General features: G+C 45.0%; 1 protein-coding gene across 5 annotated transcripts in view; it reads right to left on the bottom strand.

Moving 5' to 3' along the window:
• The window catches only part of DAB1 (DAB adaptor protein 1), a 1,168,936-nt gene that overhangs the window by 26,769 nt on the left and 1,115,719 nt on the right, over window positions 1-26,448 (bottom strand). For all 5 annotated transcript variants that reach the window (XM_049698834.1, XM_049698708.1, XM_049698781.1 and 2 more), the window contains 2 exons: window positions 4,002-4,064; window positions 1,594-1,702 (listed from right to left, as the gene is read on the bottom strand). In XM_049698834.1, the coding sequence (XP_049554791.1) occupies window positions 1,594-1,702; window positions 4,002-4,064 (172 nt within the window). The remainder of the gene's footprint in view (window positions 1-1,593; window positions 1,703-4,001; window positions 4,065-26,448) is intronic.

The raw sequence follows: 26,448 nt of genomic DNA, 5'->3' as shown, positions 1-26,448 counted from the left end.
CTCCTGGCTCACATCACACTCCTCCTGACCACAACCTCCATTCACACCTGCCCTGCTCCACACTTCCTTCTGTTCATACCACTGATCATTTTCTAGGATTATGTTAAGCTACTTATTTTTATGTTGTTGTCCATCTCCCCAATAGAACGTAAGCTCTCTGTAGCCAGGGGTCTGTGTCTTTGGTATTCACTGACACACCCCAGACACCTAGAATAGGACCTGGCCCATAGTGAGTACTGAGTGGATATCTGTGGAATGAACATGCCTAAAAATGAGTAAGTTTGGTGCCATCAGAGAGTGGGGACAAAGCATGGTTATTCTGGATACAAGGCTGATGGCCCAGGAAGGTGGTACGTTTCTGGAAAACTGTTATTCTTATTTAAAACGACAGATTCAATAACACTATTCCCAAGGACATTTTAATATCCATTTTAGGTAGAGAAAACTAGTCATTGCCACTGTTCCATTTTAGGGGTGGGTAGAACAGATTTGATTGGAAAGCTTAGCAATTAAAGACATTTCTAGGCTACCTATAGATTCTCAACTGTAAGTCAGACCCAGTGGCTATCAACCTCTGTTGCTTCTAGAAGTTCGTAATGATCCCTCAGCTCATACGACTTTGGAACAGAGTATGAATTTTTAATTTCACTTTGAATAACAGCAAGGTTTATATTTGGTGGCAAGAATTTGTTTCTAATGCTGTGTAATTAAAAGTAATTATTTATAGAAGAATGCAAGAAATTTGTATTCTGAAATATTCAAACTCTGTCATTTATATAAATAAAGTAGAAAAAGAAAGATAAAGCCACAGATTTCAAATATGTAGTTAAAGAAAAAACGTCTTTAAGGATGTTTTTGCCTTAAAGACTTTACTTTTTGCCATGTATGCAAAAGGCAGAACTAATACCACCTTTGGCCATGTTCAGGTAGAGTGGGCCAGCTACACGGAGTGCCTGATGCCATGCAAACAAGATGCCTCAGACCCCACCAATTTGCACCTGCAACACTATTACTATATATATTTTTACCCTGTTGTAAAAGTATATATTATATATATATATTTTAAAGAATATTTGGAATATAGAACAAATGCTCTTTAAACCACTAAGAGCCCCATTACAATTCACTGTTAGCAGTTTGTTCTGTCTCCTAGGTGTTTCCCTTTGCATGGGGAACCTCCCCTTCTTTAAGCCTCCACCCATAAGGCAGATCTCTTCTATCCATCAGCTCTCTAGAGGTCTGCAGAGCTCGGACTCACACCTCCCCCACCTTCCCTCCATCTGGCTGAGCTGGACAGTACAAATCAGGATTTGCACTGATTTGCATGGTTGTGTGTGCACCAAGCTCCCCAAAGCTATACACCTGGAATCTTGACCTTTCAGGTGCAAGACATGAGTGATTTCCAGCCTGCAGCATCCCAGAGCTTTGTGAACATACCACCCGCCTGCCCACGGCAGTTTCTCAATGTCACCTGAAGAGTCACAAGGAGAGAATGGTGGTCCCACAGGTGTCTGGCATAATCTGGCAGTGGTTCAGTCAACGCTTTCTCTTTCTTGGTGGGTGGAGGCAGAAGGAAGGTGGAAGAGGACTTACCTGAGGGTACAGCAGCAGTGCCGAAAGGTACAGAACCAAACATGTCTGCACTCGCCGGAAGTGTCTGAGATGAAGACGGGATAAAGGCATCACCTGGAGTTGCAGGAGTCTGTCAGACAGAGAAGGACAGGGGTGCGTGAGGCTCCTGGGAGACCTGGCTCAGTGCTAATCAGGACGGGAAGCAGCAGGCACAGGAATTAAGTGGGGCAGTGCTACAGAAGCAAGCCCCGGTCCGGGCCACTTACTGTGGCAGGCAGACCATGAGCTGGTTATAAAGACAATAAAATGGGAAAAACAATACCCATCTCTAGAGCTGCAGAGAAGCTTAAATGAGATCATGCATTTCAAACACTTAGTACCTACCGCACAGAGGCACATAGTAGGTGCTCAGCAAATGCTGGCCAGTATCATGACTATTTAGTTTGAGCCCCTACCCTTTGAGGGTGTTTTTGGGCCCTCAAATTATCCCATAATATCTTTCACCCTTCAGAAATGGTCAATTCAAAGTGACATACACTCACTCAGGACCTACTGTGTGCCCAGCTCAAGGCTGTCACTTAATACGTGGCCAATAAACAGATGTTGACTCAATAAACAAAGAAAGATTAGCAAGTAGAATAGAGACCCTTGGGTCCTGGTGCCTCCCAGAATCCCGCCTGAACCTTCATTTGCAAAAAGAAGCAAATGTTCTCAAGAAGATGATAAAAAAAAAAAAAATGATGCTTGAGCAGGTACAAACTCTAAAGCCTGGCCCATGCTGGAATTCCAGAAAGGCCTGCCGCACGAACTACTGGGGAAGGTGAGGCTACTGAGATAAAAACATGGGTACTAGTTTTTTCAAAGGTCCACACCCATGTATAGAAGCCTTTTGCCTATAGAGTATGCCTATTTGATGCCATAATATGCTTATTTTTTTCCCCTTGGAATAGACTGGAGCGAGCAATTAATCCTGAAACCATGGCAATTAGACGAGGCCATTTTTAGACTAGCAGCTTGCAGGAGGCATGGCTTTGTTCTGAGGATTATTAAATACCCATTTGGACAGCACTTGGGTTTAGGGCCAGAAACACAGCCATGAGCTGCTGCGTTAAGCCCTTTAAAACACAATCAATGTCACTCTCTTTTTTCTGGTGTGACCTTGGGTGAGTCCCAGGCCCTCTCTGGAACTCAGTTTGCTCATCTGTAAAATGAAGAGGCTAAGGTTAGACGATCTCTCCAGACCTTTCTAGCTCCATGGCCCCATGGTTCAGACATGCAGCTGTTCCCCCTGGGATGGAGGAGAGACTCTCTAGACGGTCCAGCTTCCCTGGAGACGGGAGCCGCTGTCCCCTCCTTCACAGCTGCTCTGGGCACCAGGCGTTCGGAGCAGAGCAGCTGTGCCTAGATTCCCTGGCGGCAGCTATGGGCAGCAGGCTCTCATGCCATCTGTCCTCAGTGGTGAGGCTACAGCCATTTCTCCGTGAGGTGCAGCTAGCCAATGACCTATAGCACCATCCCTGGGTTTGTGCAACTGCGCGGCGCCTGGAGGAGCCGCCCCCTCCCAGCAGCTTCAGCTGGTGCAGCTGTGCCTGCCTGCTCTCCGCCCACCTCCGGGGAGCGGGCAGGGGAGGAGCTGCAAGGGCCAGTTTGGCATTTTTCTCTGCAGTGGCTGCAGGGTTGCCTCTGAATGCCTCCAGTTCTCAAAGCACTTGGATTCTATTTTGCTTCGGTTTTCATTCTTTTTTTTTTTTTCCTTTTCATTTTCAAGTGAGGGCTCCCTGCAATCTCTACCCCAGTGCAAGCAATGACTGAGATACTGTGGCTGAAACTAGAGCTGGGGATCCAAAGCTTCATGAGCTCAGCGAAGCCAGCAGGCAGGTGGGAAGGGAGGAGGAAATGAAAAGAAGATGGAGAGGGGAAGAAAAGAAGGAAACGAGAGAGGAGAGGGCAGAAAGGGCCGGGGAGAGAAGATGCTTCCTTTACTGGGCTGACCACCTGGCTTCGTTTACTGTGTGGGATCTGGGTAGGAGATGACAAATGCCTCATCGGGTCTGCTGTCCTGTGGAGTTTCTTGCCCATATTCCCAGCTAGACCATGTGTTCCTTGCAGGCAGGGATCACATCCTGTTCCTGTCTCTCTCCACTGCCCAGCATAACAGCAAGAACCCCAGTGATAGCCTGTAATTGCTGATGCATGGTCTCATTTATTTCTCAAAACAGAGCATGTATCATAATCCCTTTTTAAAAAAAAATAGCAGAGGAAATTGAGGTTTAGAATTGTTAGTAAATTTGCCCAAATCACACAGCTTGAAAGAGTCCAAGTTGAAATCCACCAGTAGCCTCTTTTACCCAAAGCCCATATTTTTGTCACCATGCGACTGAAGAAGGAAAAGAAAGAGATGCTGCGCTCTGAGGGAAGTGCATACTTACGGGGGGAGAGGTTATATCAGGAGGGGTGGACATGTCCCCAAAAAGTTCTAACTGGGTCACAGCCTGAAAAGAAAAAAAGATAATGGTGTAATCACAAGGGGAACGGATGCTGTGGGCATTGCTTTAAAAAAATTTGATTTGAGGACACACGTTTCTTTTTCATCATGACTATATAAACAATAAACCCAGTTGGTCATTATGATACCTCTTGATCCCAGAGACAACATCTCGGATGTAGCCAGAATCAATTGTTGCTTCAGTGTGTCCAGCTGTTTATCTGGGCTTAGTCAAGCAGATCTGGGTTTAGCCACCTTGCATAGGCAATAATAATGCCACTTTTACATATGTACCATCCAATGCCAACACTGTTTCTATTCTCCAGGAGACAAAGGCAAGACACAGTCTCACCATTTGCTTTCTTTTCATGAGTGTATCCACATGTACAAAATGCCTTTCATGTATCAAGTACAGCAAGTCACCACTTCATGGCCACTTCTCAGTAAATACTCCTAATAATACTGACCCTGAGAGGTATGAATCCTCATCCCCATTTTTACAAATGAATAAATTGAGTCTCATAGAGGTCACCTCAAGGTCACCCGGGCCATGACTTGAATCTTCTGCATATAGAGCAGGCAGTCAAATGACAGTCCCCAAAAGAATCCATCTTTAAGATAAAAAATGTAGTCAGAGGAGAAGAAAACATATCATTTAATACCAGGAAGGGCATCAAAAACAGCCCAGTATATATACACTATTAATCATTCCGAGGAGCTCCATCACTGTAGACACTGTATCAACTATATTCCCATCCGTCATACGACAGTGTCTGAGCAAGGCCAGCCAGAGCAGTGGGAGAAGCCCTTTAAGACACACTTAGAAATTAATCTGCATACACTTCCAGCTTCAGAGTCTGCAGGGAGTCTGTGGTCGGCAATCTAACGGCCTGACTTAAAGTACATAATCACGTGTTTTGTGCAAATCTGCCCACTGCAAAAAAAATACTTTCTGCTCGTCTTTGGATTTTAAGTGATAGTTTCTAATTGGGGGAACCGAAAAACACCACCCAACTGAAAGGACAGGGAGAGTCTGCCTGTCTGCCAGGTAGGACCCCTGCCCTCGAAATCTGTTCTAACCAGGCAAGGCAGGAGCTCCACGATTCACACAAAGAAAGGAACATTCTCTGTTACTGACAAATGTGTGAGCTCTGGGCCCAGGAAAAGTCCCATTCCCAGGGATGTATCTGAGCTCTCCCACTGCCAACCTCTGCAATTCCTCATGGCCACTGTTCCCTCATCTGGACATTGGAGATAATGTCCAGATAATACCTCCTTTGCAGATTTACGGACAATATTACTAGCAGGATTTTGAAGTTTGGGCAAGCCTGGTGAAAAAGGCACAAAAGATTCTTTTCGCTGAAAGTCAAGCAGCTTAGCCTGGTTAACTCACTTTCAGCTCTTCCCCTTAAGCTTTCAGATTGAATGAACGGTGCGTGGCACACAATAGGGCCCTATACATATTCGCTTCCCTCCCAGCTACATAATATGTTTTCTTTTCATACACGTTGGACTGTGAGGTGTTAGGCACTGTGCTGGGTGCTCGGAACATAATAATGAGAAATGACAAGTCCCAGCCTGCAGGGAGCTTACAGTCTGGTGGGGACGACCCATAGATATAGATTGTAAAACTTGCTTGTTTTCGGGAAGGCTTCTTCAGCACGTGAACAATAGTTTATATTATTTGGTGAAATGATGCCAATCCTTAGGCTCTCTCCCAAACGCACAAAAGGCAAAATTCTATTTAATCCATTCAAGGGAAGCTTCTGGGCTTCCTGGTCCTTGGAACTCAATGCTTTGCAAATGGCCCACGACTATTTTCAGTGGTAAGAAAATATTAAAATGAAGTTAATAATTAAGTCGCTCAATTTACATTTCAAATGTGTTGACCTCGTGGCACACTTTCACTAACGTCATAAATATAATTGATTGGCTAATTTTCTCCTTAAGCACAACTTTTAAAATAACCTTCATTCTTGAGCTAGACTTTCCTCCTGCCAGAGGACTTCCACTCGAGGATTAAACGAGAAAAAAACATGCAGAGGCATTAAACATAGATTGGTATTTCATTCCATTGGATTTGCTGCTTAAACAGAACCTTGAGTTAATTAAATTTCATAGAAAAAGGGGATTCTTAGGCCATAAAATTAAAAATAATTCTAATAACCATATGTGCTTGAGAATCTGGACTAATGTCTATTTTCACAGGCCCTCTCCCCAAGTTAACCCTAGTCGTTTTATTTGTAACTTAATAAGCCATGTTCCATCTGATAATATTGTTGTAATTAATCACTTTAACGGCCTCATGAGAATAAAACTAACCATTCACATTTGTAAAACACTTTATAGTTTACAACACGTTTTCTGATACAGTATGATCATGCTGGACGCTCCCTGAGCCCCGTGAAGTCAGCAGCCCAGGAATCTCTCTCGCTCTCTCTAGTTTGCAGATAAGCTATAACAGAGGCCTGGAGGTTAAGTGACTTGCCTCTGATTGGTCAGCTAAAAGGAGCTGGGCTTGACCCACAGACCAGCCAGCATCTTGTTTATCCATTGGTCCCTTTACCAAGCCCTAGTTAGCCTTCCTTCAAGGTAGAAGTCCAGCCCCACAATATTCTCTAATCAGAAGCCAGGGTTCCCACGGGTCCTGCCATGACACACAACCATCTGAAGAAGTCACCTCCAAGGTCAGCTCCAGATTCCTCCTCGCCTTCCCATTCCTGGCCCTTCGGATGTCTTCAGGTAGAGACATGGCTGTTAATGGCAGATTCTGCCCCATCTTTAGGCCCTGGGCGTCCTCCAGGGTGAGCAGAGTGACCCTGGAAGCTGCCACGGCCAGTGAAGGGGTTGAGGAGGAGCTTGGCTGTTGAGGGGGGAGCCCCTCGGTGTCTCCATCAGGCATGTCCCCTTCCCCCACAAGCCATCCTTTGATACGAACAAATGATGGTTTTCCAATAACATCTGGAGTGCTGTACAACCTCTTTCAGGGTTAGACCCCTGGTCCTTCTTTCAGCTAGCCCATTGCAACTAGACTCCTAGGTCCCTCCTGTAGAGAAGTTCTGAAAGTGCCATTGATGAAGGCAGAGGTGTCCTTGACTGACCCCCAAGACATATTCACACAGACCCACTCCTGTTCTGACATCAGGTACTCCTTCGTTCAGGACAAGTGTGTAGCCCCTACTGTACATCAGCTACTGTGCCAAGAGCAGGGGATACAGGGATGAGTAAGGCATGTTCCTGTTCTGAGTCTCATGAGCTGCCTGTTCTACGGGAAGACAGACCTATAGACAGAGAAGCACCCGGGGCTCACGAAAGGAGGGGCTGCCTCAGGGCCTTTGCACACACTCCTTCTCTGACCTAGATCACTCATTCCCTCCCCCATTGCTTTTCCCACCCATCCTCCAGGACACAGATTAGAGGACTTTATTTCTTCCTGGGAAGTGTTTCCTAACTCAATTTGTACCCCAAATCCCATTGCCCCAAACAGCTTATGTGAGACTCTCAGAACAGTGGTTGTCAGCCTTGGGTGTACATAAGGGAAAAATATGGATGCCTGGTTCCCAGCCCTTGAGGTTCTGAATTAGTTGGTTTGAGGTACAGTCTAGTAACTGAAACTTTAAAATCTCTCAAGGTGATTCTAATTGGCAGCCCAGATTAAGAACCCCTGTCCTAGAGGCTTCCCAAGTGCCCTGTACTCAGGGGTGACAACGTTCACCGGCCTATGTATTAACCAATCTGAATAAACACTGGCTGCAAACCAGTACACTTATTCCAGGCCAGAGCGACCAAATAGCAGCCTTGCCTGGTTTTTACCTCCACAGGTAGACTGAGCACATCCTGTTTACATGTCTGAGTCCCCACTATACTACATTATACTACACTATACTATGCTCCCCTACCCCACCCTTCTCTACTGACCCCACCCTCTCCTCTCCTATGCTATGCAATGTCGCACTGTGTTATACTTAGAGCTCCCTGAGAATGGGGGTTGTGTCTTCCTCTCTATTGCATCTCTAGCATCTATCAGAACACCTAGGACACGTCAGGAGATTGAAAAATATTTGTTGAATGAAATGAAGGGGTGTCACATCCTCTCCAACACACACTCCTTCTCTTTCTCTCTCATGCATGCAAGCACGCACACACACATACCCATGCCCCGACTCTTCTCCTTCATCACGGGGCCCACCAGGAGTCTCCTGTGAACATTAGGATAGGCAGGCATTGGAGCAGAGCAGAGCGCCTGCCATTCCTGCAGGAGGGTGAGGATGCATGGAATGGATGAGAATGACCAGAGCAACCCTCATTTCACAAGAGCCTGGAGGCCTTACCTTTGTTGCCTCAAAAATCTCATCAAAGTCCATCGGCAGCTTTCTGTTCTGTAAGCACAAGGCATGACTTATGAGCATGAAATGAGCGATGGGACAGTGACATGAAACAGTTAATCAGGTTGGGCCCTCTCACACTTACAGGGGTTGCCGCTGCAAACCGTTCTTCAAAATCTTCAAACGTACAGCTGTTCTGAAAGCGTAAGGGATGATGAATGAGGATGAAGTGAATGACATACAAATGACATGGGTTTATGAGTTTAATGATGACGGGATCTATGGTTTACACTCCCGTGGTCTCAGGAGGTGGGAGCTGTTGCCAACGTACTGTGAAAACTCTAGAATATGCTCCCAGCATATGATAAAACACGGGCCTGACGAGGAAATACAAGCAATGGGGAGTTTGTAGGTTTAAAGTCCATCTTCCTTAAATTACAGCCCTGACTCGGCCAGTCTCAACAGTGGAAGCAGATAAGAGCATGATGTTTACCCTTGAGATTTTTGCTTTAAAAAGAAAAAGTGTTATCATGTGTTTCAGCCAAACTTAGTTAACTTGGAGCAGTCTGTGAACAGCAGGTTTTATAAGTGCCTTTGTGCATGCGGTCTTTGCTGCTTGAAATGCTCTTCTTAGCCTTGCAAGCCCAAAGCTCACCCAATTCCTCAAACCCAGCTGAAAGGCCACCTCTTCCACGAAGATTTCCTTGGTCCCCTAGGCTGAAAACCATCCTCCGAGAGCAACAGCGCATCGCTTGTGCCCACTACACGGTGAACTCCCTGAAGCAGGGACCACGATGCATTTGTTCTTGAATCCCTAGCAGATCACGGGGGATCGGGCTTGAAAATGTATGAACAAATGCGCGCTACTAAGAGTAGCTGGCAGTTGACCAAACCTAATTGTTTTGATACTTTTTTATTTTGTTGTTTATAACTGTTGAGAGCTTTGCTAAACCGCTCCATAATATTGCTGCCTAAGTATCCACTTTGTGTGGCCAAGCGGCCTGCACGGGCCTTGAACTGACACTAGCCTCTCCAGTGAGGCAGGCCCTAGATAACAACCCACAGAGTGACAAATAAATGTCAGTTTCTGATATGACCATCCTAATAGCCCTTACGATCACACTCTCCCCAGCCTCCCAGGGCCTTCCTTTATGTACCCCTTAGATAAGATTCCTTTGACACTTCACAAAACCCTGCTCTTTTTTGTTTGAATTGACCAATCCGGCCTCAGGCTGGGAACCCTAATAAAGGCAAGCACCCGGGTCCTGCCTTGCTCTCTGCCTGCATCCTGCCCTGACCTCCCCTCATGCCCCTTCCTCCAGGAACTGAGAGTAATAAACTTCTCTATTTCAATTCCCTGGTGGTCTTTTGTTGAACCCTGGCTCACCATCTGACAACACCCCAGGGCTTTACTTAACCAATGTTAATTTAACAAAGTCACAACATTAATACATATTAGTATGTATAACATCTCTCTATATATACACGTGAATTTTTTCTTTTTCCCTTTCTTCCTTCCTTCTTTCCTCCCTCCCTCCCTCTCTTTCTTTCTTTCTTGGCTGCGTCCAGTCTTAGTTGCAGCAGGCGGGATCTTCACTGCAGTGCGGGCTTCTCTCTAGTTGTGGCGCATAGCTTTTCTCTTCTCTAGTTGTGGTGTGGGGTCCAGAGCGCGTGGGCTCTGTAGTTTGCGGCACTCGGGCTCGCTCTTTGTGGCGAGCGAGCTCAGTAGTTGTGGCGCGTGGGCTTAGTTGCAGCATGTGGGATCTTAGTTTCCTGACCAGGGATCGAACCCGCATCCCCAGCAGTGGAAGGCAGATTCTTTACCACTGGACCGCCAGGGAAGTCCCTGTATACATATATTTTTAATGCCCATGTTTTGGTCTACGCTTCCAGGCTAATTACACTTTGGGTGACTTCCAAGCAGTGTAACATTAATATAAATCTGAAATATTGACATTAAAATTGGAGTTATTATGCTTGAACAGAAATGCATTATTTCCAAATTTTGAGGAGAGCTTCCTGTTGGCCATGGAGGAGTGGAGAAACCACCAGCCATGATCACTTTCACTCTGACTGTAGCAAATGTGACTGTACATCACTCAGCCCCAGTTACAGGGTCGCAGAGCAGAGCAGGAAAACCCACATGCCCGTACCTACCACGGCAGAGCCTTAGGGCCAGACACCAGCAAATTCCGTCATCAACCACCTGCTCCCACCAGGCCCTGGCTCGCCAGGAGCCAACAGTGGCCAAGAGAAGAGGAGGAAGGACCACATCAGATAACCACTTTAATAATAATGATAATAATTATTATTATTATTTGGCCAGAGACAGGGAGACAATATTAGTCTAAGTGATCCTGTAACCTGCGGTGTGGCCTGAAAGGTGAAGGTTATGCTGCTACACCCTTTATAAATCTCACACTTCTCAGGATTTATGGCACAGCCCCTACCAACTAGCTCTGGGTCATAACTTTTAATAAAAACATTTTTTAGTGTCCAAAATCTCATTACATCTGTCCAATATAAAAAAGCAAATGGCTTCAGAGCATGATGGATGAATTAAATAAATTTGAAAAACAGCCGGTGGGAGAGTCTCATAAAAGCCCCACCACATAATGAAAATGTGTGAGGACAGCCAGCACTGGTGTGAGTCCGTCACTTTGCTGGTGACAGAAGAGGGGGCTTTTGGTGAGGGGTGGGGCTGGGCTGTGAGGAGGCGATTTCCATAAATTCAGATGGAGATTGGTCTGGACGTGAGAGCAAATGCATCTCTTCGGAGTTACACAAATACGGACTGAATCATGGCTATGCCCCGTGCTGGCTGTGTGACCCTGGACAAGTCCGTGGGCCCCAGTTTTCTCATCTTCAAAGTGGGGATGATAATGATAACATCATCTCAGGTTTATGGAGAGGGTTAACTGAGATGTGTGTGCAATGTTTTGGTTGGTGTTTTGCACATAGAGGTGTTTATAAATCAGAGCTATCATTAGGATCTTCTCATCCTATTTCTTTTGGCTCTGTTTTGCAATGCACAGGAACACATTTTTTAATATTAAGAAACTATTACTATATGATATTTGGAAAAAGATAGAAGAAGAAGAAAAAAACATCTTGCGGGAAGCCCCCCTTTAGAAATCACCCCCACTTGAGAGCACGGACCAGATCCTGTGAAAAAGGATGCCCAACACTTCCTGGCCTTAGTCCTGAACCCCTCAGTGCACTGTTGACCCCACCTTCTCCCTCTCCTCCCTTCTGTCTACAGTCTTACCTGAGCATCTTCCCATCTATACCCTTTGTACCTGGAGCTTGTGGTTACCTTCCTGTTTTGATCTTGGCTCAGTCATTTCTTGGAGTTCCTTCCTCCCACCTGGGGTTACCTTCAGTAACACTCTGGGCACTTCAGCCACCCAGTGGGAGACCCCTCCAGCCAGTGCACTTTCTCTCAACTGATTCTCATGGGCAGAACCTGGAACCCATTCCCTAGTCTCCCTGCATCCCCATCTCCTACTTTACCCACAAATACTACTAGAGTTTTTGTTCATTTACCTTCAAGTCTTTTCTTCCCCCTTCTTAGATACATTTCTTACAGTTACTATCATGGCATGCATGCAGCTTTGTATTCTGTTTTTAAAAATTCAATACGAGGAATCAGACTCCCTGACTTCAGACTATACTACAAAGCTACAGTAATCAGGACAATATGGTACTGGCACAAAAACAGAAATATAGATCAATGGAACAGGATAGAAAGCCCAGAGATAAACCCACGCACCTATGGTCAACTAATCTATGACAAAGAAGGCAAGGATATACAGTGGAGAAAAGACAGTCTCTTCAATAAGTGGTGCTGGGAAAACTGGACAGCTACATGTAAAAGAATGAAATTAGAACACTCCCTAACACCATACACAAAAATAAACTCAAAATGGATTAAAGACCTAAATGTAAGACAGGACGCTATAAAACTCTTAGAGGAAAACATAGGAAGAACACTCTTTGACATAAATCACAGCAAGATCTTTTTTGACCCACCTCCTAGAGTAATGGAAATAAAACCAAAAAATAAACAAATGGGACCTAATGAAACTTAAAAGCTTTTGCACACCAAAGGAAACTATAAACAAGATGAAAAGACAACCCTCAGAATGGGAGAAAATATTTGCAAACGAATCAACAGACAAAGGATTAATCTCCAAAATATATAAATAGCTCATGCAGCTCAATATTAAAAAAACAAACAACCCAATCCAAAAATGGGCAGAAGACCTAAACAGACATTTCTCCAAAGAAGACATATATGGCCAAGAGGCACATGAAAAGCTGCTCAACATCACTAATTATTAGAGAAATGCAAATCAAAACTACAATGAGGTATCACCTCACACCAGTTAGAATGGGCATCATCTGAAAATCTACAAACAACAAATGCTGGAGAGGGTGTGAAGAAAAGGGAATCCTCTTGCACTTTTGGTGGGAATGTAAATTGATACAGCTGCTATGGAGAACGGTATGGAGGGTCCTTCAAAAACTAAAAATAGAATGACCATATGACCCAGCAATCCTACTACTAGGCATATACCCAGAGAAAACCATAATTCAAAAAGACACATGCACCCCAATGTTCATTGCAGCCCTATTTACTACAGCCAGGTCATGGAAGCAACCTAAATGCCCATCTACAGACAAATGGATAAAGAAGATGTGATACATATATACAATACAATATTAACCATAAAAAAGAATCAAATTGGGTCTTTTCGTTCTTTGGATGGATGGACCTAGAGACTGTCATACAGAGTGAAGTAAGTCAGAAATAGAAAAATATATATCGTACATTAACGCACATATGTGGAATCTAGAAAAATGGTACAGATGAACCGGTTTGCAAGGCAGAAATAGAGACATAGATGTAGAGAATACACATATGGACACCAAGGGGGTAAAGCGGGGTGGGGAGTAGTGGTGGTGGGATGAAGTGGGAGATTGGGATTGACATATATACACTAATATGTATAAAACAGATAACTAATAAGAACCTGCTGTATAAAAAAATAAACAAAACTCAATACGACAATCCAATTTACTCACAATTTGAACTTCCAGTGAGGATTTAAAGGAAGAGATTCTCTTGGGTTGTTTTAATACAGTTGTAGCCTGAATCGTCATTAAGACAGTGAAATAAAGCTTCCACAGGGAGTTTACTTTCCCATAATCTCTTTGGAGCACTGGGGACACTACTATTGTCCCATAACTGAATAAGGTAACTCTTAAGACCAGACTCATGTTACTCTTGCAGCAAACGTGAGTGGATGAGATGGGACTTGGTGTGAACACGTTAAAAAGGATGAAAACTTATTTCTGGCTGCCAACTAAGAAACCTGCAGTGGTTCTCACCCCTGGCTGCACAATGTAACCCTCTGGGGCAGCTTTTACAAAACTTCGCATGCCTGAGCCCCGCATCTAAGACTTGGATTCTACTGGTCTGGGGTGGGGTCCTGGCATCGGTAGGTTCTAAAAGCTCCCCAGGTGATTCTAACAGGCAGCCAGAGTTGTGAATCACCGTGTTGGGGAATGAACTCTCTGTAGGAATAATTCGTGAAAGTCCTACTGGAAAAACGGAAGGCATCTTGATTGAGTACATAATTGATTAATTAATTTCTTCAACAAACATTCACTGGGTGCTTTCCACTTGCTGTGTCCTGACCAGGCACTGGAGATAACAAAGATGAATAATACATGGTCCTTGCTCTCTTGAAGCTCAGAGCAGAGCCAGGATATATAATCATTCTAGCATGGGGGTGGGACAGGAGTGGGGCAGGGAGGGCACAAGGCATGAAGATCTCAACTCAGAACCCAAGCTGATGCTGCAGAAGAATGAATTCAATTATCCATTTAGAAAGCTCAGGAGGAATGGATTAACTTAAGTGATTTGTAACTGCACCAAGGTGGGTACTATTAACACACCTAGTGATTCCAGGCATTTGGACGCAGGTGCTGTGGCCTGGTGAGCGATTTAACAATGAAGACATGTGCTAATGAAGACTAATGCCCTCTGGGGTATCTAGAAGTTTATGCTCTCTGTTAGCCAGGAGTAAATAGCCACTTTCCTAATTCTCCGGAGAGGAAAACAGGAAAAGCTCTGTTTGGCAACTGAAGAACAAAGCGGGGGTGGGGGGAGTTGAGACGCAGAGTAGAAAATGTGATGTTAATAAATGATTTCTCCCAAGAGCCGCACTGTCCAACAGAACTTTCTGTGATGATGGAAAGTTGTACACCTGCCCTTCCAACATGGTAGCCAGTGGCTACACGTGGTTATTGAGCATTTCAAATATGGCTTGTGTGAATAATGAATCACATTTTAAATTTTATTTCATTTTAATTGATATCATTTTAAATAGCCACATGTGACCAGCGGCTACTGTGCTGGAGAGCTAAGCTCTAGACAACAGATATTAAAAAACAAAACAAAACAAAAAACTTCAGCTGACTGGGTGCTTTCTAAACACTAGACATATTCCTTCCTTATACAGTCTCTTCTATTCTTTTAAAGAATATCCTACCTTTGCATTGACCAGAAGGGTTGTATGGGACAACTGAATTCTTTGCTATGTCTAGACAGTACCGTGAAATCAAATTCAGTTTGCAAAAACAGTAGCCTTCTTCTGGATGTAAGTTTTGTCATTGCCTGGGCTAAGCCAGACCCAGATGTTGGTGGGTTTTTTTTTTAAAGGAAGTTGAGATTCCTTTAATGGATTTCAAGTGGAAATCCATGGAACCTCATCATCATTCCAACAGAATGGAATCCCCTTTAAGGCCAAAATGTCCCAGCCTACTGGGATTTGGGGCTCAGTGGCGGGACTCAAGGCCTTGACCTAACAGAGGAATCTGTGCTGCTTTGTGGATTTGTCCCTGTAATGACTGAGAAGTTGCCCCTAGCTACTCAAAGCTGGGCTGCATTTTAGCAGTTAATTGCCCTCCTTCTGCCAGCTACCATTTTAGGAGGGTCCTAAAGGTTGTCTGGAAGGCTAGAGGGTGGAGGGAAATGGTTAGACCTTATAATGAAAGTTACATCTTCCCTTGAAGCACACACAAGTGTAATATATCTGCTAATCCCTGGGACAATGAAATATTTACATCCAGCTTCCTAAAAATGAAGTTGGTCCTTAAAACAGCCTCCATTTCCCCCATTTTTTTTGTATTGTGGTAAGAACACGTCATGAGATCTATCTTCTTAACACATTTTACAGTGTACAGCACAGCATTGTTAACTGTAGGCACAATCTCTAGGACTTACTCTTCTTGCATAACTAACTTTATACCAATTAAATAGCATCTCCCCACCTCCCTCTCGCCCAGCTGCTGGCAATCACCATTCTACTCTCTGCTTCTATGCGTCTGACTACTTTATGGACCTCTTATAAGCAGTATCCTGCAGTATTTGCCTTTCTGTGATTGGCTTATTTCACACAGCATAATGTCCTCAAGGTTCAGCCAAGTTGTCACATAAGCAAGGATTGCCTTCTTTTTCAGGGCTAAATAATATTCCACTGTATGTATATACCACATTTTCTTTATCCGTTCAGCCATCAGTGGATATTTAGGTTGAAGTGGCCTTTGTTAACATGCAAGAAGAGAGTCAGGATGCACACTGGTGGTAAAAGGAATTTGCTGGTACTTTATTCAGGGGCATGAGAAAGGTAGACTCCTTGCACGAAGGTGAGGGGGCTACGCTGACTGGACTGTGCTAACGTGAATGAACAAGGGCAGCTGTGGCTGAGGACTCTGACTCTGGAGTCTTGACCTTCCCAACTTGAACCAGGTCAAGAAAACCAATGTGCTTGCATTTGAAAACAATGGTTGCTTTTTTAAAGTGAGAAATTTGATGTTTTTAGGAGAGGCAGCGTGGGGAAGTGGGCAGAGGGATATTAGAAACAGCAGCTTTCACAAGACATGGAAGCAAACTAAATGACCGTCGACAGAGGAATGTACATATATACAATGGAATATTACTCAGCCATAAAAAGAATGAAATAATGCCATTTGCAGCAACATGGATGGACCTAGAGATTATCATACTAAGTGAAGTAGGCAAGACAGAGCGAGACATATATGATAACAGTTCTATGTGGAATCTAAAAACAAGTAATACAAATGAACTTATTTACAAAACAGAAGCAGACTCACAGACTTTGAAAACAAACTTATGGTTACCAAAGGGGAAACGTGGGGAGGGGGATAAATTAGGGGCTTGGGATTAACATAACACACTACTATATATAAAATAGATAATCGACAAGGACCTACTGTATAGCACAGGGAACACAATATTCTGTAATGACCTATATGGGAAACGAATCTGAAAAAGAATGGATATATGTATATGTATAACTGAATCACTTTGCTGTACACCTGAAACTAACACAACATTGTAAATCAACTATACTCCAACAGCGGCTTTCAGTTCAAACTTCTACTTTCATTGGTGTTTCCTCGGGTGAATTCCTTCCTCACTCGGAGCCTCAGTTTTCTCCTCAAGAAATAGGAAGAATAATGCTTACAACATGGGCTCGCTGAGAAGAAGTGGTGAGAAGGTGGATGTACATGAAAAGAATTAGCACAGCAAGCGAGAGAGTAAAATCCCTCGAAGGACGTCAGCTCCCTTTCCAAAAGCACAGAAAGGGAAGGAAGGATGGGAGGGAGGGAGGAAGAAGGGACGAGGGAGAGATGGCTGGGAAAGAGACAGAGAGAGGAGCGAGAGAGGAAACGAAGAGACAGATAGGGAGGAAAGAAAGGAAGAAGAAAGGAAAGGAAAGCCATGGGATTATATGCTTGGTAAGTGAGGGTAGGCGGGTTCCAGGCCATGGCAAAAGTCTGGGAAACACTGGTCCAGGGAAGGAACAAAGTCACCTGGAAGAGAAGCTAAACGTGTGGCATGATTTTCATAGGCCAGACGTTGGTCACAGCAGGTTCCCGCTCCTGCACCTTTTCCCCAAGCTTGAACCCTGGCAAGGCTGGACCGTTGTGAAGTCCATCAGCCCCACTGTTCATTCCGTCTACCCCGCACCCTTCTCTTCTCCACTGTCTTCCTTATACCTGTTTCAGAACTCAGTGGGCAACTCTGTGTTTTCACGCCTGGGTTTTCTAACACACATCCCTTATTTTCTTGAAAATACACCTAAGGATGGGGTTGGAGGTGCAGTTTGTAGGCTGCTACTGATTATGCGATAAGATACTAAGATCTAAGTCAGCCTGATCTCAGCAACAGTGATAAAGGGAAGGAGATGCTGCCCAGGAAATGATGGTGTCCGTGTTGGGGGGGGCAGTGGTGGGGACACTGATGGCGGTCATAAGCCGTGAAAACCTACCACCCGGTCCCTCCACATCAAATAACTGAGCATCTTCGATAAGACACAGCCCTTGTCCTTACATGGCGTGAGGGAGAAAGAGGAGAAAACGGAATTATCACATGATTGGTGTCATAAGTGAGATGATTCACATGAAGCCTGTAGCATATAGGGCGCAGTTCAAAGTGATGACATGATTCCCGCCTGTGGTTACTACTGCTAGTACCCGATCCCATCCTGAGGGGTCAGACATTTTGAGACAGTGGCAAGAACGGTGCTGGGGATTTTGATGGTATCAACACTGTTGTCACGAGGCAGTGATTATAAAGAGAGAGATGATAATCTGGTGAGAGCCCACATGAAGCCAGTGATGGGGATGGAGAAGAAACGCTGAAAACACCAGTCTACCATGGAGCTTCTCTAGAAGCCCTGGGGGATGACTTCATGCTCTGATACGGGGAAGCTTCCAGGACTCTTGATCCCAGCTCCAACCCATGACCTCACCCCAGAGCTCTGACGTGTGACAAGGAGGAGTTTAGAAAGCGGGGGGACCTTCCTTGCTGTGGATCCTTTGTGGGGGAAGGTGCAGGTTGCAAGATAGCTTGGCTACGTTACTGGCTGTCAACAGAATAAACACACCTGCCCAGGTCTAAACATACAGTGACGACGAGAAACCAAAGGGGAATGATTTCCCGAAGCTTATAATTATTTGTTTTTCCTTCTCTCTTCCTTTACCCCATCTCTTTTTTTTAAAAAAATCCATTATTCTAGTTCCACATTAGCAAAACTCAAGGATTTTTCAAAAACTCCTAACAAGATTTGGCGCCAGTTCAGTACTTTGAAAAGGGGTGAATTAGAATCACAGGAAAGTGAAATTGGCTCCTGTCAGCAGGATGACAGGCTCTCAGCACACTCCTGGGGGGGCGGGCAGGGGGGCTCTCAGACAGGCCGTCAGCTCTTTCTCCGCTGCTGCGTCGCTCTTGGAGAGGCTACTCCTGCGGTCCAGATGGCACCCAAACGGTAACAAGAAATATTGGATGGAGTTGAAATCAAGCGAGAGCAGCAGAGGCTCAGGCTGAAGGCAGAGCAAATCAGAGCAAATCACAAACGGAGAGATGTCACAGCAGAGGAAAAAATAGTCACGGAGGGCTCTGCCTGCTGCTCTGACAGCCGTTCCCTGTAAAATGCTTTTCCTTTTCTTCGCTGGAAGAATGCAGATTTTATATCTTAGGCGTTCATTTCCTTACTCCTTCGTTCCTGGATTCAGCTCTCAAGGCATTCATTTCATAATTAATAAACTCTCCTTGAACGCCTACACTGGGCCAATATTTTGAGCACCGGGATGCTGTCCCTTCTCTGAGCTGTAACAGTCAAGTGAGGGAAATGGGAGGATGCCCATTCAGGTCAGAGCAAGAGGAGAGTTATGACAGGGGTACCGCACTGAGGATTTTCACAGCGCATGGACCACTTTCACTGCTGCAACGCCATTCACAGGACTGAAGCCAACTCCACTGCAAATGACCAAAACAAGAATTCTGTTCTCATGCGACTGGAATTTGACTAGTTTACCCATCTCTTGAATTTTTCTTTATTGTAAAATTAGGGAACTATCCACCTCACAAGACTGAAAATTTCCCTGTATAAGATTTGAGGTAATAGCTTAATTAGTACAGTGCCTGACATATAGCAAAAAGACCTCCATTAGTGGGTCAACGATTCAGTGGAATATCCTTTCAGAATACTATGATGATTTTATAGACCTATTTGATGGCATTTTTGAAAGTTTTATGAATTGCAGAATTGCAGAGGAGTAAAATTAGAAGAGGCTATAGAGATCTCTAACACAACTCAACCTTATATTTTTTTCAGATGAAGAAACTGAGGCTTTCAAGTTTTTCAAAATCATGATAATGTTAGTGGCCGAGCTGGGATGAAACCCCAAGTTCCCAACTCCTAGTCTAGTTCCTTTATTTCCATCACAATTCCCCTCACGGGTGATCAGACTTAGAGGAGGCAAGAAGTAAGAGCAGAGAAACCCAGCTCACAATTTACAACAAGGAAACTAAGGGCCCAAGGAAAGCTCAGCTTGCTTATATGTAAGACAGCAAGAGAACTGTCTCCTTCACAGAATTCCGAGGATCAAGAGAGGTGATGTTCACCAACAGTCTAGACTTGGAAGGCAGCCTATAGGTTTGAAGCCAGAGGAAAGCTGTGAGAGCATTATCTATACTTGTCTCAGATTGATTATCCAACCTATAAATAGTTTGTAACTTTGTGTCATGATTTCACCTGCCCTCTTAACAGGTCTCTCAGTATATTCCTTACCCTCTCAGGCCTTGGTACAAGCTACTCCTTGTGATGGGCTGCCCTTCCCATCCTTGTTCATCAGGAGACCCTGGAGACTTGGGTCTACTCACCTGTTCCAAGCCTTCCTCTAAGGCCCTCAGGATAGACTAGATGATCCTCCTCTGGGCATCACACATGTCCAGTTATAATGGTTGATTGCTTTCTCTCTTCTCTACTACAGACTATGACCTCGTGACACTAAGTTCCTTGTATGGGAAACTGTATCTTATTCATCTTTGTATTCCTAATGTCTAAATAGCCCAGGGGCTAACACACAAAAACAAAATACACTGAACTGACAGATTTAAAAAAACAGAAAGAGTAAATGGATGAACTTGCATATACAAGAGAATAGAAAACTGAACAGAAAGAAACTTGGTGATAGCATGATTTACAAGGCAGAGGGCATGGTAGTCCTTATGGTGTTTTCAAATGCTCAGCATGTATGTGTGCACGCGCGCGCGCGCACACACACACACACACACACACTCACTCACTCACAGAGACATGGCATTTGCTATCGTAAACTCCAAAAAGGATGTCGTATCCACTGTCATTTGACCTAATGAGACTTTGTAATCAGAGTAAATGGCTCTGGCTCTAATTTCAAAGAAATACTAGGGGGATGTTCCAGAAAAAGTTATAAGAACAGGAATATGCTGCTCTTCTAGCTCTTCTAATATCTGGATGGCATTTTCTTCTGAATTCAAGTCCTTCCCATTAGCGAGACCCATCGGCGGCTCGAGGGTGGCAGTCAATCTCTGACATTCCTCACTACTCGAAGTCCAGCCAATACCTGGCCTTACCATCCTCCCTGGCAAATGATAAAATGATTGCATCCCATACTGTCCAGACTCAAACTTAACAGGTCCAAAGAATTTTTGATCTCCCCAAACCTGTTCTTCCCTTGTCTTCTGATTTCTGTAAAGGCTACCAACTCAGGCCTAGATGCTCAAATCTCCAAGTGTCAAAGTGATTCTCCATCCCTCTCTCTCCCACACCCTGACAGCCAATCATTCTTTAAGAAACTCTGATTCTATCTCTAGGACGTGCCCCAACTCCCTGCCTGCCCCTCTCCTTCCCCTCGGCAGCATTCTCTTTTGCCTGGACTGCTGCTTCTAACACTTTCCCCCTTAAGTTCATCTCCCACACGGCAGCCAGAGTGATATTTTAAAATGATCAGATCAGGTTCACTGCCCTGATGAAAACCCTCCACCTTCTTCTGTTACACTTGGGATAAAACCCAAACTGCTTACCATTATCTAGACTACTGTCCATGCTCGGCTGCTGCCTCTGAGTCTGAGCTCATCCGCCACCACTCTCCCCTTACCCACCACACTCTGGCCAACACCAGTCTTCTCCGTGTTCCTGCTGGACCCCTAGAACACTCCTGCCTCAAGGCCTTTGCCCTCGTCTTTCCCTGTCCTGATTCTACTCTCCACCTGGTTGGTTTCTTCTCGTAATTCAGATCTTGGCTCAGGTGTCATGTCCCTAGAGACCTCCTCTATGTACCTACATACAGTCACAGCTCCCAGCTCTTGTCACATTTTCCTCTTCGGTTTTGTGCTCTGCGTGTCTGTTTACTTGCTTGTTGGCAGCCTTCTCCCGTGAACCGTGAGCTGTGCAAGGGACGGGACCTGGTCTGACTTGTATAGCCCCTGTGTCTGTGCGTGACATATGATGGATACTAGACCATATCTGTGGAAGGAGGAAGGAAAGAATGCTTGAACAGAAAAATGCATAAGTGACCAGAGGCTAGTTCTAGGAGGTACCTTCCAGTATTGCAGAAACTATAAAATTAAAACAAAAGGGGAACTTTGTGCACACTACTATAGGGTCAAGGGAACACCACGTTTGTCACTTTGACACCTGTGCTCTGATCTCTGCCTTTTTTTCCTGTTTGTTCTCTGGTGCTGGACACCCCAACTCTGAAGACAATGGAGCTAGGGCTACAGGATGGCATATTCAATGAGATCTCATACAGATCCCACAAGCAGAGACCCTCTTTACCTGCGTCCTTGCTATGCCCTATGAAAGACCTTTTTAATTTAATCAGTATCTCTGCTTATGTCACAAGTGGTTGAGATCCTTATTTCTGGTTTTTCTAGGTCCATCAAGTCCCCCACTGTACAAGTTACTCTTGATCCCTCTCTCTCCCACACCCTGACATCCAATCATTCGAAGAAATGCTGATTCTGTCTCTAGAACATACCCCAAACAGTCCATTCTGGTCTAAAGAGAAAGGAATGAGCTAAATAGTAATATTAAGACCTCATCCCTTCTTGGCCAAGCAGGGGTCAAGCAGGATGATAATCATAATAGCTGATGCTTAGACGGAAGTTCCTCTGTATGAACCAGCCACTATTCTAAGGTGCTTTCGTACAATAACTCATTTAATTACCATGACGAATGTAGGTGTTATTGCTATCCTCATTTTCAGAGGAGGGAACTGAGGCACAGAAGGGTCAATGAACTTGCCCAAGGTCACACAGCTAGTAAATGGCAGAGCTAAGATTTTCACCTAAGTGGGTGAGCTTTGAAGTACGTACTCTTAAGAATTATGTTAGGGTGAGGAGAACAAAAGGTGTGAGACAATGTGTGTTTTACGATGAGGGTGAGACGTAAGGGTTCTGGAAGGAGCAGTCACAGTGGGTAGTTCAAGTCCCTGCCAAGTCCACGGCCATCCTCTCTGGAGGACCACGGCCCAATCACACTGCAAGTGTTATCCCTACAGTGATGACAGGGGTAAGGGGGCTAGGACTTCCGAGGTGACAGTGGAAACAACAGCCTAGACACAGACAAAGAGACAAGGCTACCAGATTACAAATACAGGAAGCGGGGAGAAAACCAGAGTACCATGTTGACGGCACGCAATGGTGGGAAGGAGTAATACTGGAGATAAGGCAGCTGCTAAGCTGCTGGAAAGAAACATGATGACACGCCGACAGGACTCTCTGATAGGTAGAAAAATGAGAGGTGGAGAGGCGGAAAAGTAGTGTAACAAGTGAGAGCGAATGTCACCTTAACATGGAGTCGTTCTTTATGCACAAGCGGAGAAGCAAGGGCCTCATCCTGCATCATCAGACTTTACTTCCGTCTCCCCTTAGCAACCCAACCTCAATCTTCTCATTCACAAAATGGAGAAAATAATAGTTGTCATGTTAACTAAACTAGATAAACGTAGTGGAGTGTTGGAATCCAGTGGGGGAACTTTGTAAATCTCCCATTATATATAAACATATGCAAGCCTTACCAAAGCAGATCTACAGGGGTGGGGGCCGAGGAAGTTGTGTTTTTAAAAGTGTCACCAATGACTGTTAGGCAATATGGTTTTTTGGGAATCACTGAACTAGACACAGCTTGCCAAGCAATGCACACACTCCCTGGCCCCCAGTAAGGGCTCTGCAAATACTTGTTTCTTGTAACGAGGTTTTTACGCTTTAGGTTGGGACTGTCACTGATCTATGTATTTTTGTTCTCCACGATCGTTAATATATCACTTTCTCCTTTTTTACAACTGGAGTTCATTATTCTTCTGCGACCACTAATAACAGCAGTTAAGGGAGAAAGAAAGAGCCTCAACACGATGACTTGTCCAGAAATGCTGAATTACTGTACCAGCAGAGAATGAGTGTCAGTCTCAATGGATGTTTATGGGGAAACTGTATATTACAGCTCTGCTCGTTAGAGTTGCTGTAGTTAAAGTTCTGTAAATGTTAATGATCTGTATTAGAGGAATAAGGATAGACTCATAGCGGCAGCAGTTAACAGATGGCCCTGAATCCCATTTTCTTAGCATGTCACAGAGCTCCAAGGAATTTGGTTTACGCCCACTGAAGGAGCAGGCGTGCACTGGGGCACCTGTATCTTGGGGACAGTACTGTCTTTGCTTTAGCACAGGTAGCGTGATTGGCAAAGAGTTTCAGGAACAAAATGGATAGAGAGCGCCTCTCTTCTGTTTGAACTCTCACTACGTTCCGGTCTTAGAGACAGCTGGACCCAGTGGGAAGAGCATTCACTGTGCTTGGGTAGCACGGACCACACCCTGGTCTGCCTCAGATCACTCCCATTCCTGCCTACCGTGCTCATGGAATTATTAATAGCACCCGCCCCCCATTCCATTTCAAAAGTGACCCAGTCTGGATGATAAACTAGGTCACCCTAGCTTCAGGGTCAGAGAGAGCTGGAATAGATTCTTAGTGATGCCTCTTCTGGCTGTGCTGATTTCACTTCTCTTATCTTCAACAGCCTTTATAGTAGAGAAGAGACCTACATCTTAGGGTTATTTGGAAATGTCGTGACGCAGGGCGTTAAGTGCCTTCCATAGGCCCTTGCTTGGTGGTGCTCAACATTTGGTAGTCACAGTTGTTTGTTATCTTCACCCCACAGCCCTGGCACTCCCCTGCAGGTTCAGCCCCCTCCCCTGTTAAACTTGATCTTGTTGGCATTACTGCTTGGGCAGGGAGAACTGAAGGCACTCCAGCCCCTTACTGCCCCCAGGGACACTAAAAGCACCCTAGAGGTTGAGCCAGGTCTCATTCATCGTCATATTTCTTGAAATACTTGGTACAGTCCTTCGTTCATAGAACAGCTCATAATAATGACTATGGCTAACACTTATTGGGTACTTACTATATGTCAGGGGCTGTTCTAAATGTTTTCCATGCGTTACCTTATTCAAGTCCTCAAAAGAACTCCATGAGGTAGGTACAACAGTCATTATCCTCATGTTATAAGCGAACACACCGAGACTCAGTGAAGTTTAAATAACCCACCCAAGGTTACGTAGCTGGTAATGGAGGGAGAAATTTTGCAAGCCTAAGTAGTCAGTCTTCAAGGCTCACACTTTTAAGTGCCATCCCACGATGCCTACCAAGTACTGAGTACCTACTCTGGGCAAACATGACCGCGATCACATCTGTTCTCGTATTTAATCCTCACAGGAACCCAGCGAAATAGCTCTCCCCACACTGTTAACTGGTCACTAAGAAGAATCCAAAAGATAAAGCACCTTGCCTACAGTCACACAGTTCAGAAGTGTAAAGCTCTGTGTTTGGCAGATACTGAGACCCCCCACCAGGTGGAAGAAGTTAACCGTATGCTGCCCACAGCCCTTAGACCACAGACCAGTTGAAACCAAAAGGTTGATGACGTTGACTCCCTATTACCTCACCACCAACCAATCAGAAGAACGTCCACCAGCTGATCACATACCCCACGATCTCCCTCCCTCAGCCTGTCTTTTAAAACCTTTCCCCGAAAGCCAACAGGGAGTTCAGGTCTTTTAAGCAGTAGCTGCCTGGATTCCTTGCTGGGCTCCGTGCAATAAACACTGCACGTTCCTGCACCACAAAAAAAAAAAGAAGTGTAAAGCTCCGAATCACTTCACATTTTGTGCTCTTTCTGCTGTTACTGCCTCCCAAAGACCAGACTCCCGAACTGCATTCAGAATTTGATCATCGAATAACAAAGCCTTGTTGGGAAAGCCATGTGAAGGAGCTCCTGTCTGCCGCGCAACTTCTCCCGCCCACGGAACTAACTGTGGGTTCCTTTGACAGTGGTTCTCACACTACCCTCTTTGCATCTCTTCCCTTCTAGACCCTTCTGTCCTTCAGAGAGAGGAGGGGAGGGGGCTTCCAGGCGGATGGGCCTTGGGGTTCCAACCTGGTTCCAACCACATCTCCTCTTTCATCTGTTTGTCTAGACGGCTACCGGGCACACTTCATTCGAATAAAGATTTCTGGGTTTTATCAAAAGCTTGAAGACCATCCCTCCAGGAAACCAGTGGTAGGTATTTTAGCAGAGGAGTGGAGTGATCACTGTTTTATCCAGATGTGATTTTTGCCAACACACAACTGAGCACGCAGAGCACCAGACGACTGCTGACACTTACCCCTCCGTATCTGCATCTATGGGAAACAAGTTTCGGGAATGACTAACAGTGAGCTGTCTACAACTCTGTCTGATTCCATTCACGAGAGCCCTGATTTGCCACCCTGGGAGAGAAAGCCAGATATCATTCAAGGCGATAATGTGACCCGGCCCCAACGTGAGCCAGGGACTGAGAACAGAGAAGAAGATGAGAGGGATTACTACGGTCTTTGGCAAGAACCTGAAGACAGCGAATGGAAGGGCTGATGTACAAACACTCTTAGAAGTCAGAGTGATAAAACAGCATGTTTGTAAATGACAGAGCTATGGGAGAGGAGACAGGGAGTTTGGTTCAGATCACCTGGTTACCTGACCGCCCAGTTTGCCACCTTGGACGTAGCTTGTGTTTGTCTAACCCTCCACATCCATGAGACCTTCCAGATTTACCCTTGTCATCCACTCAAATGTACACGCCTCCCCTCCCTACCCCCTTTCTCTTGTCTGC

Source organism: Orcinus orca, chromosome 1, assembly GCF_937001465.1.
Source record: "Orcinus orca chromosome 1, mOrcOrc1.1, whole genome shotgun sequence".
NCBI lineage: Eukaryota > Metazoa > Chordata > Mammalia > Artiodactyla > Delphinidae > Orcinus > Orcinus orca.
The sequence above is the reverse complement of the archived record's forward strand: the minus strand, read 5'-3'. Positions and strand labels throughout refer to the sequence as shown.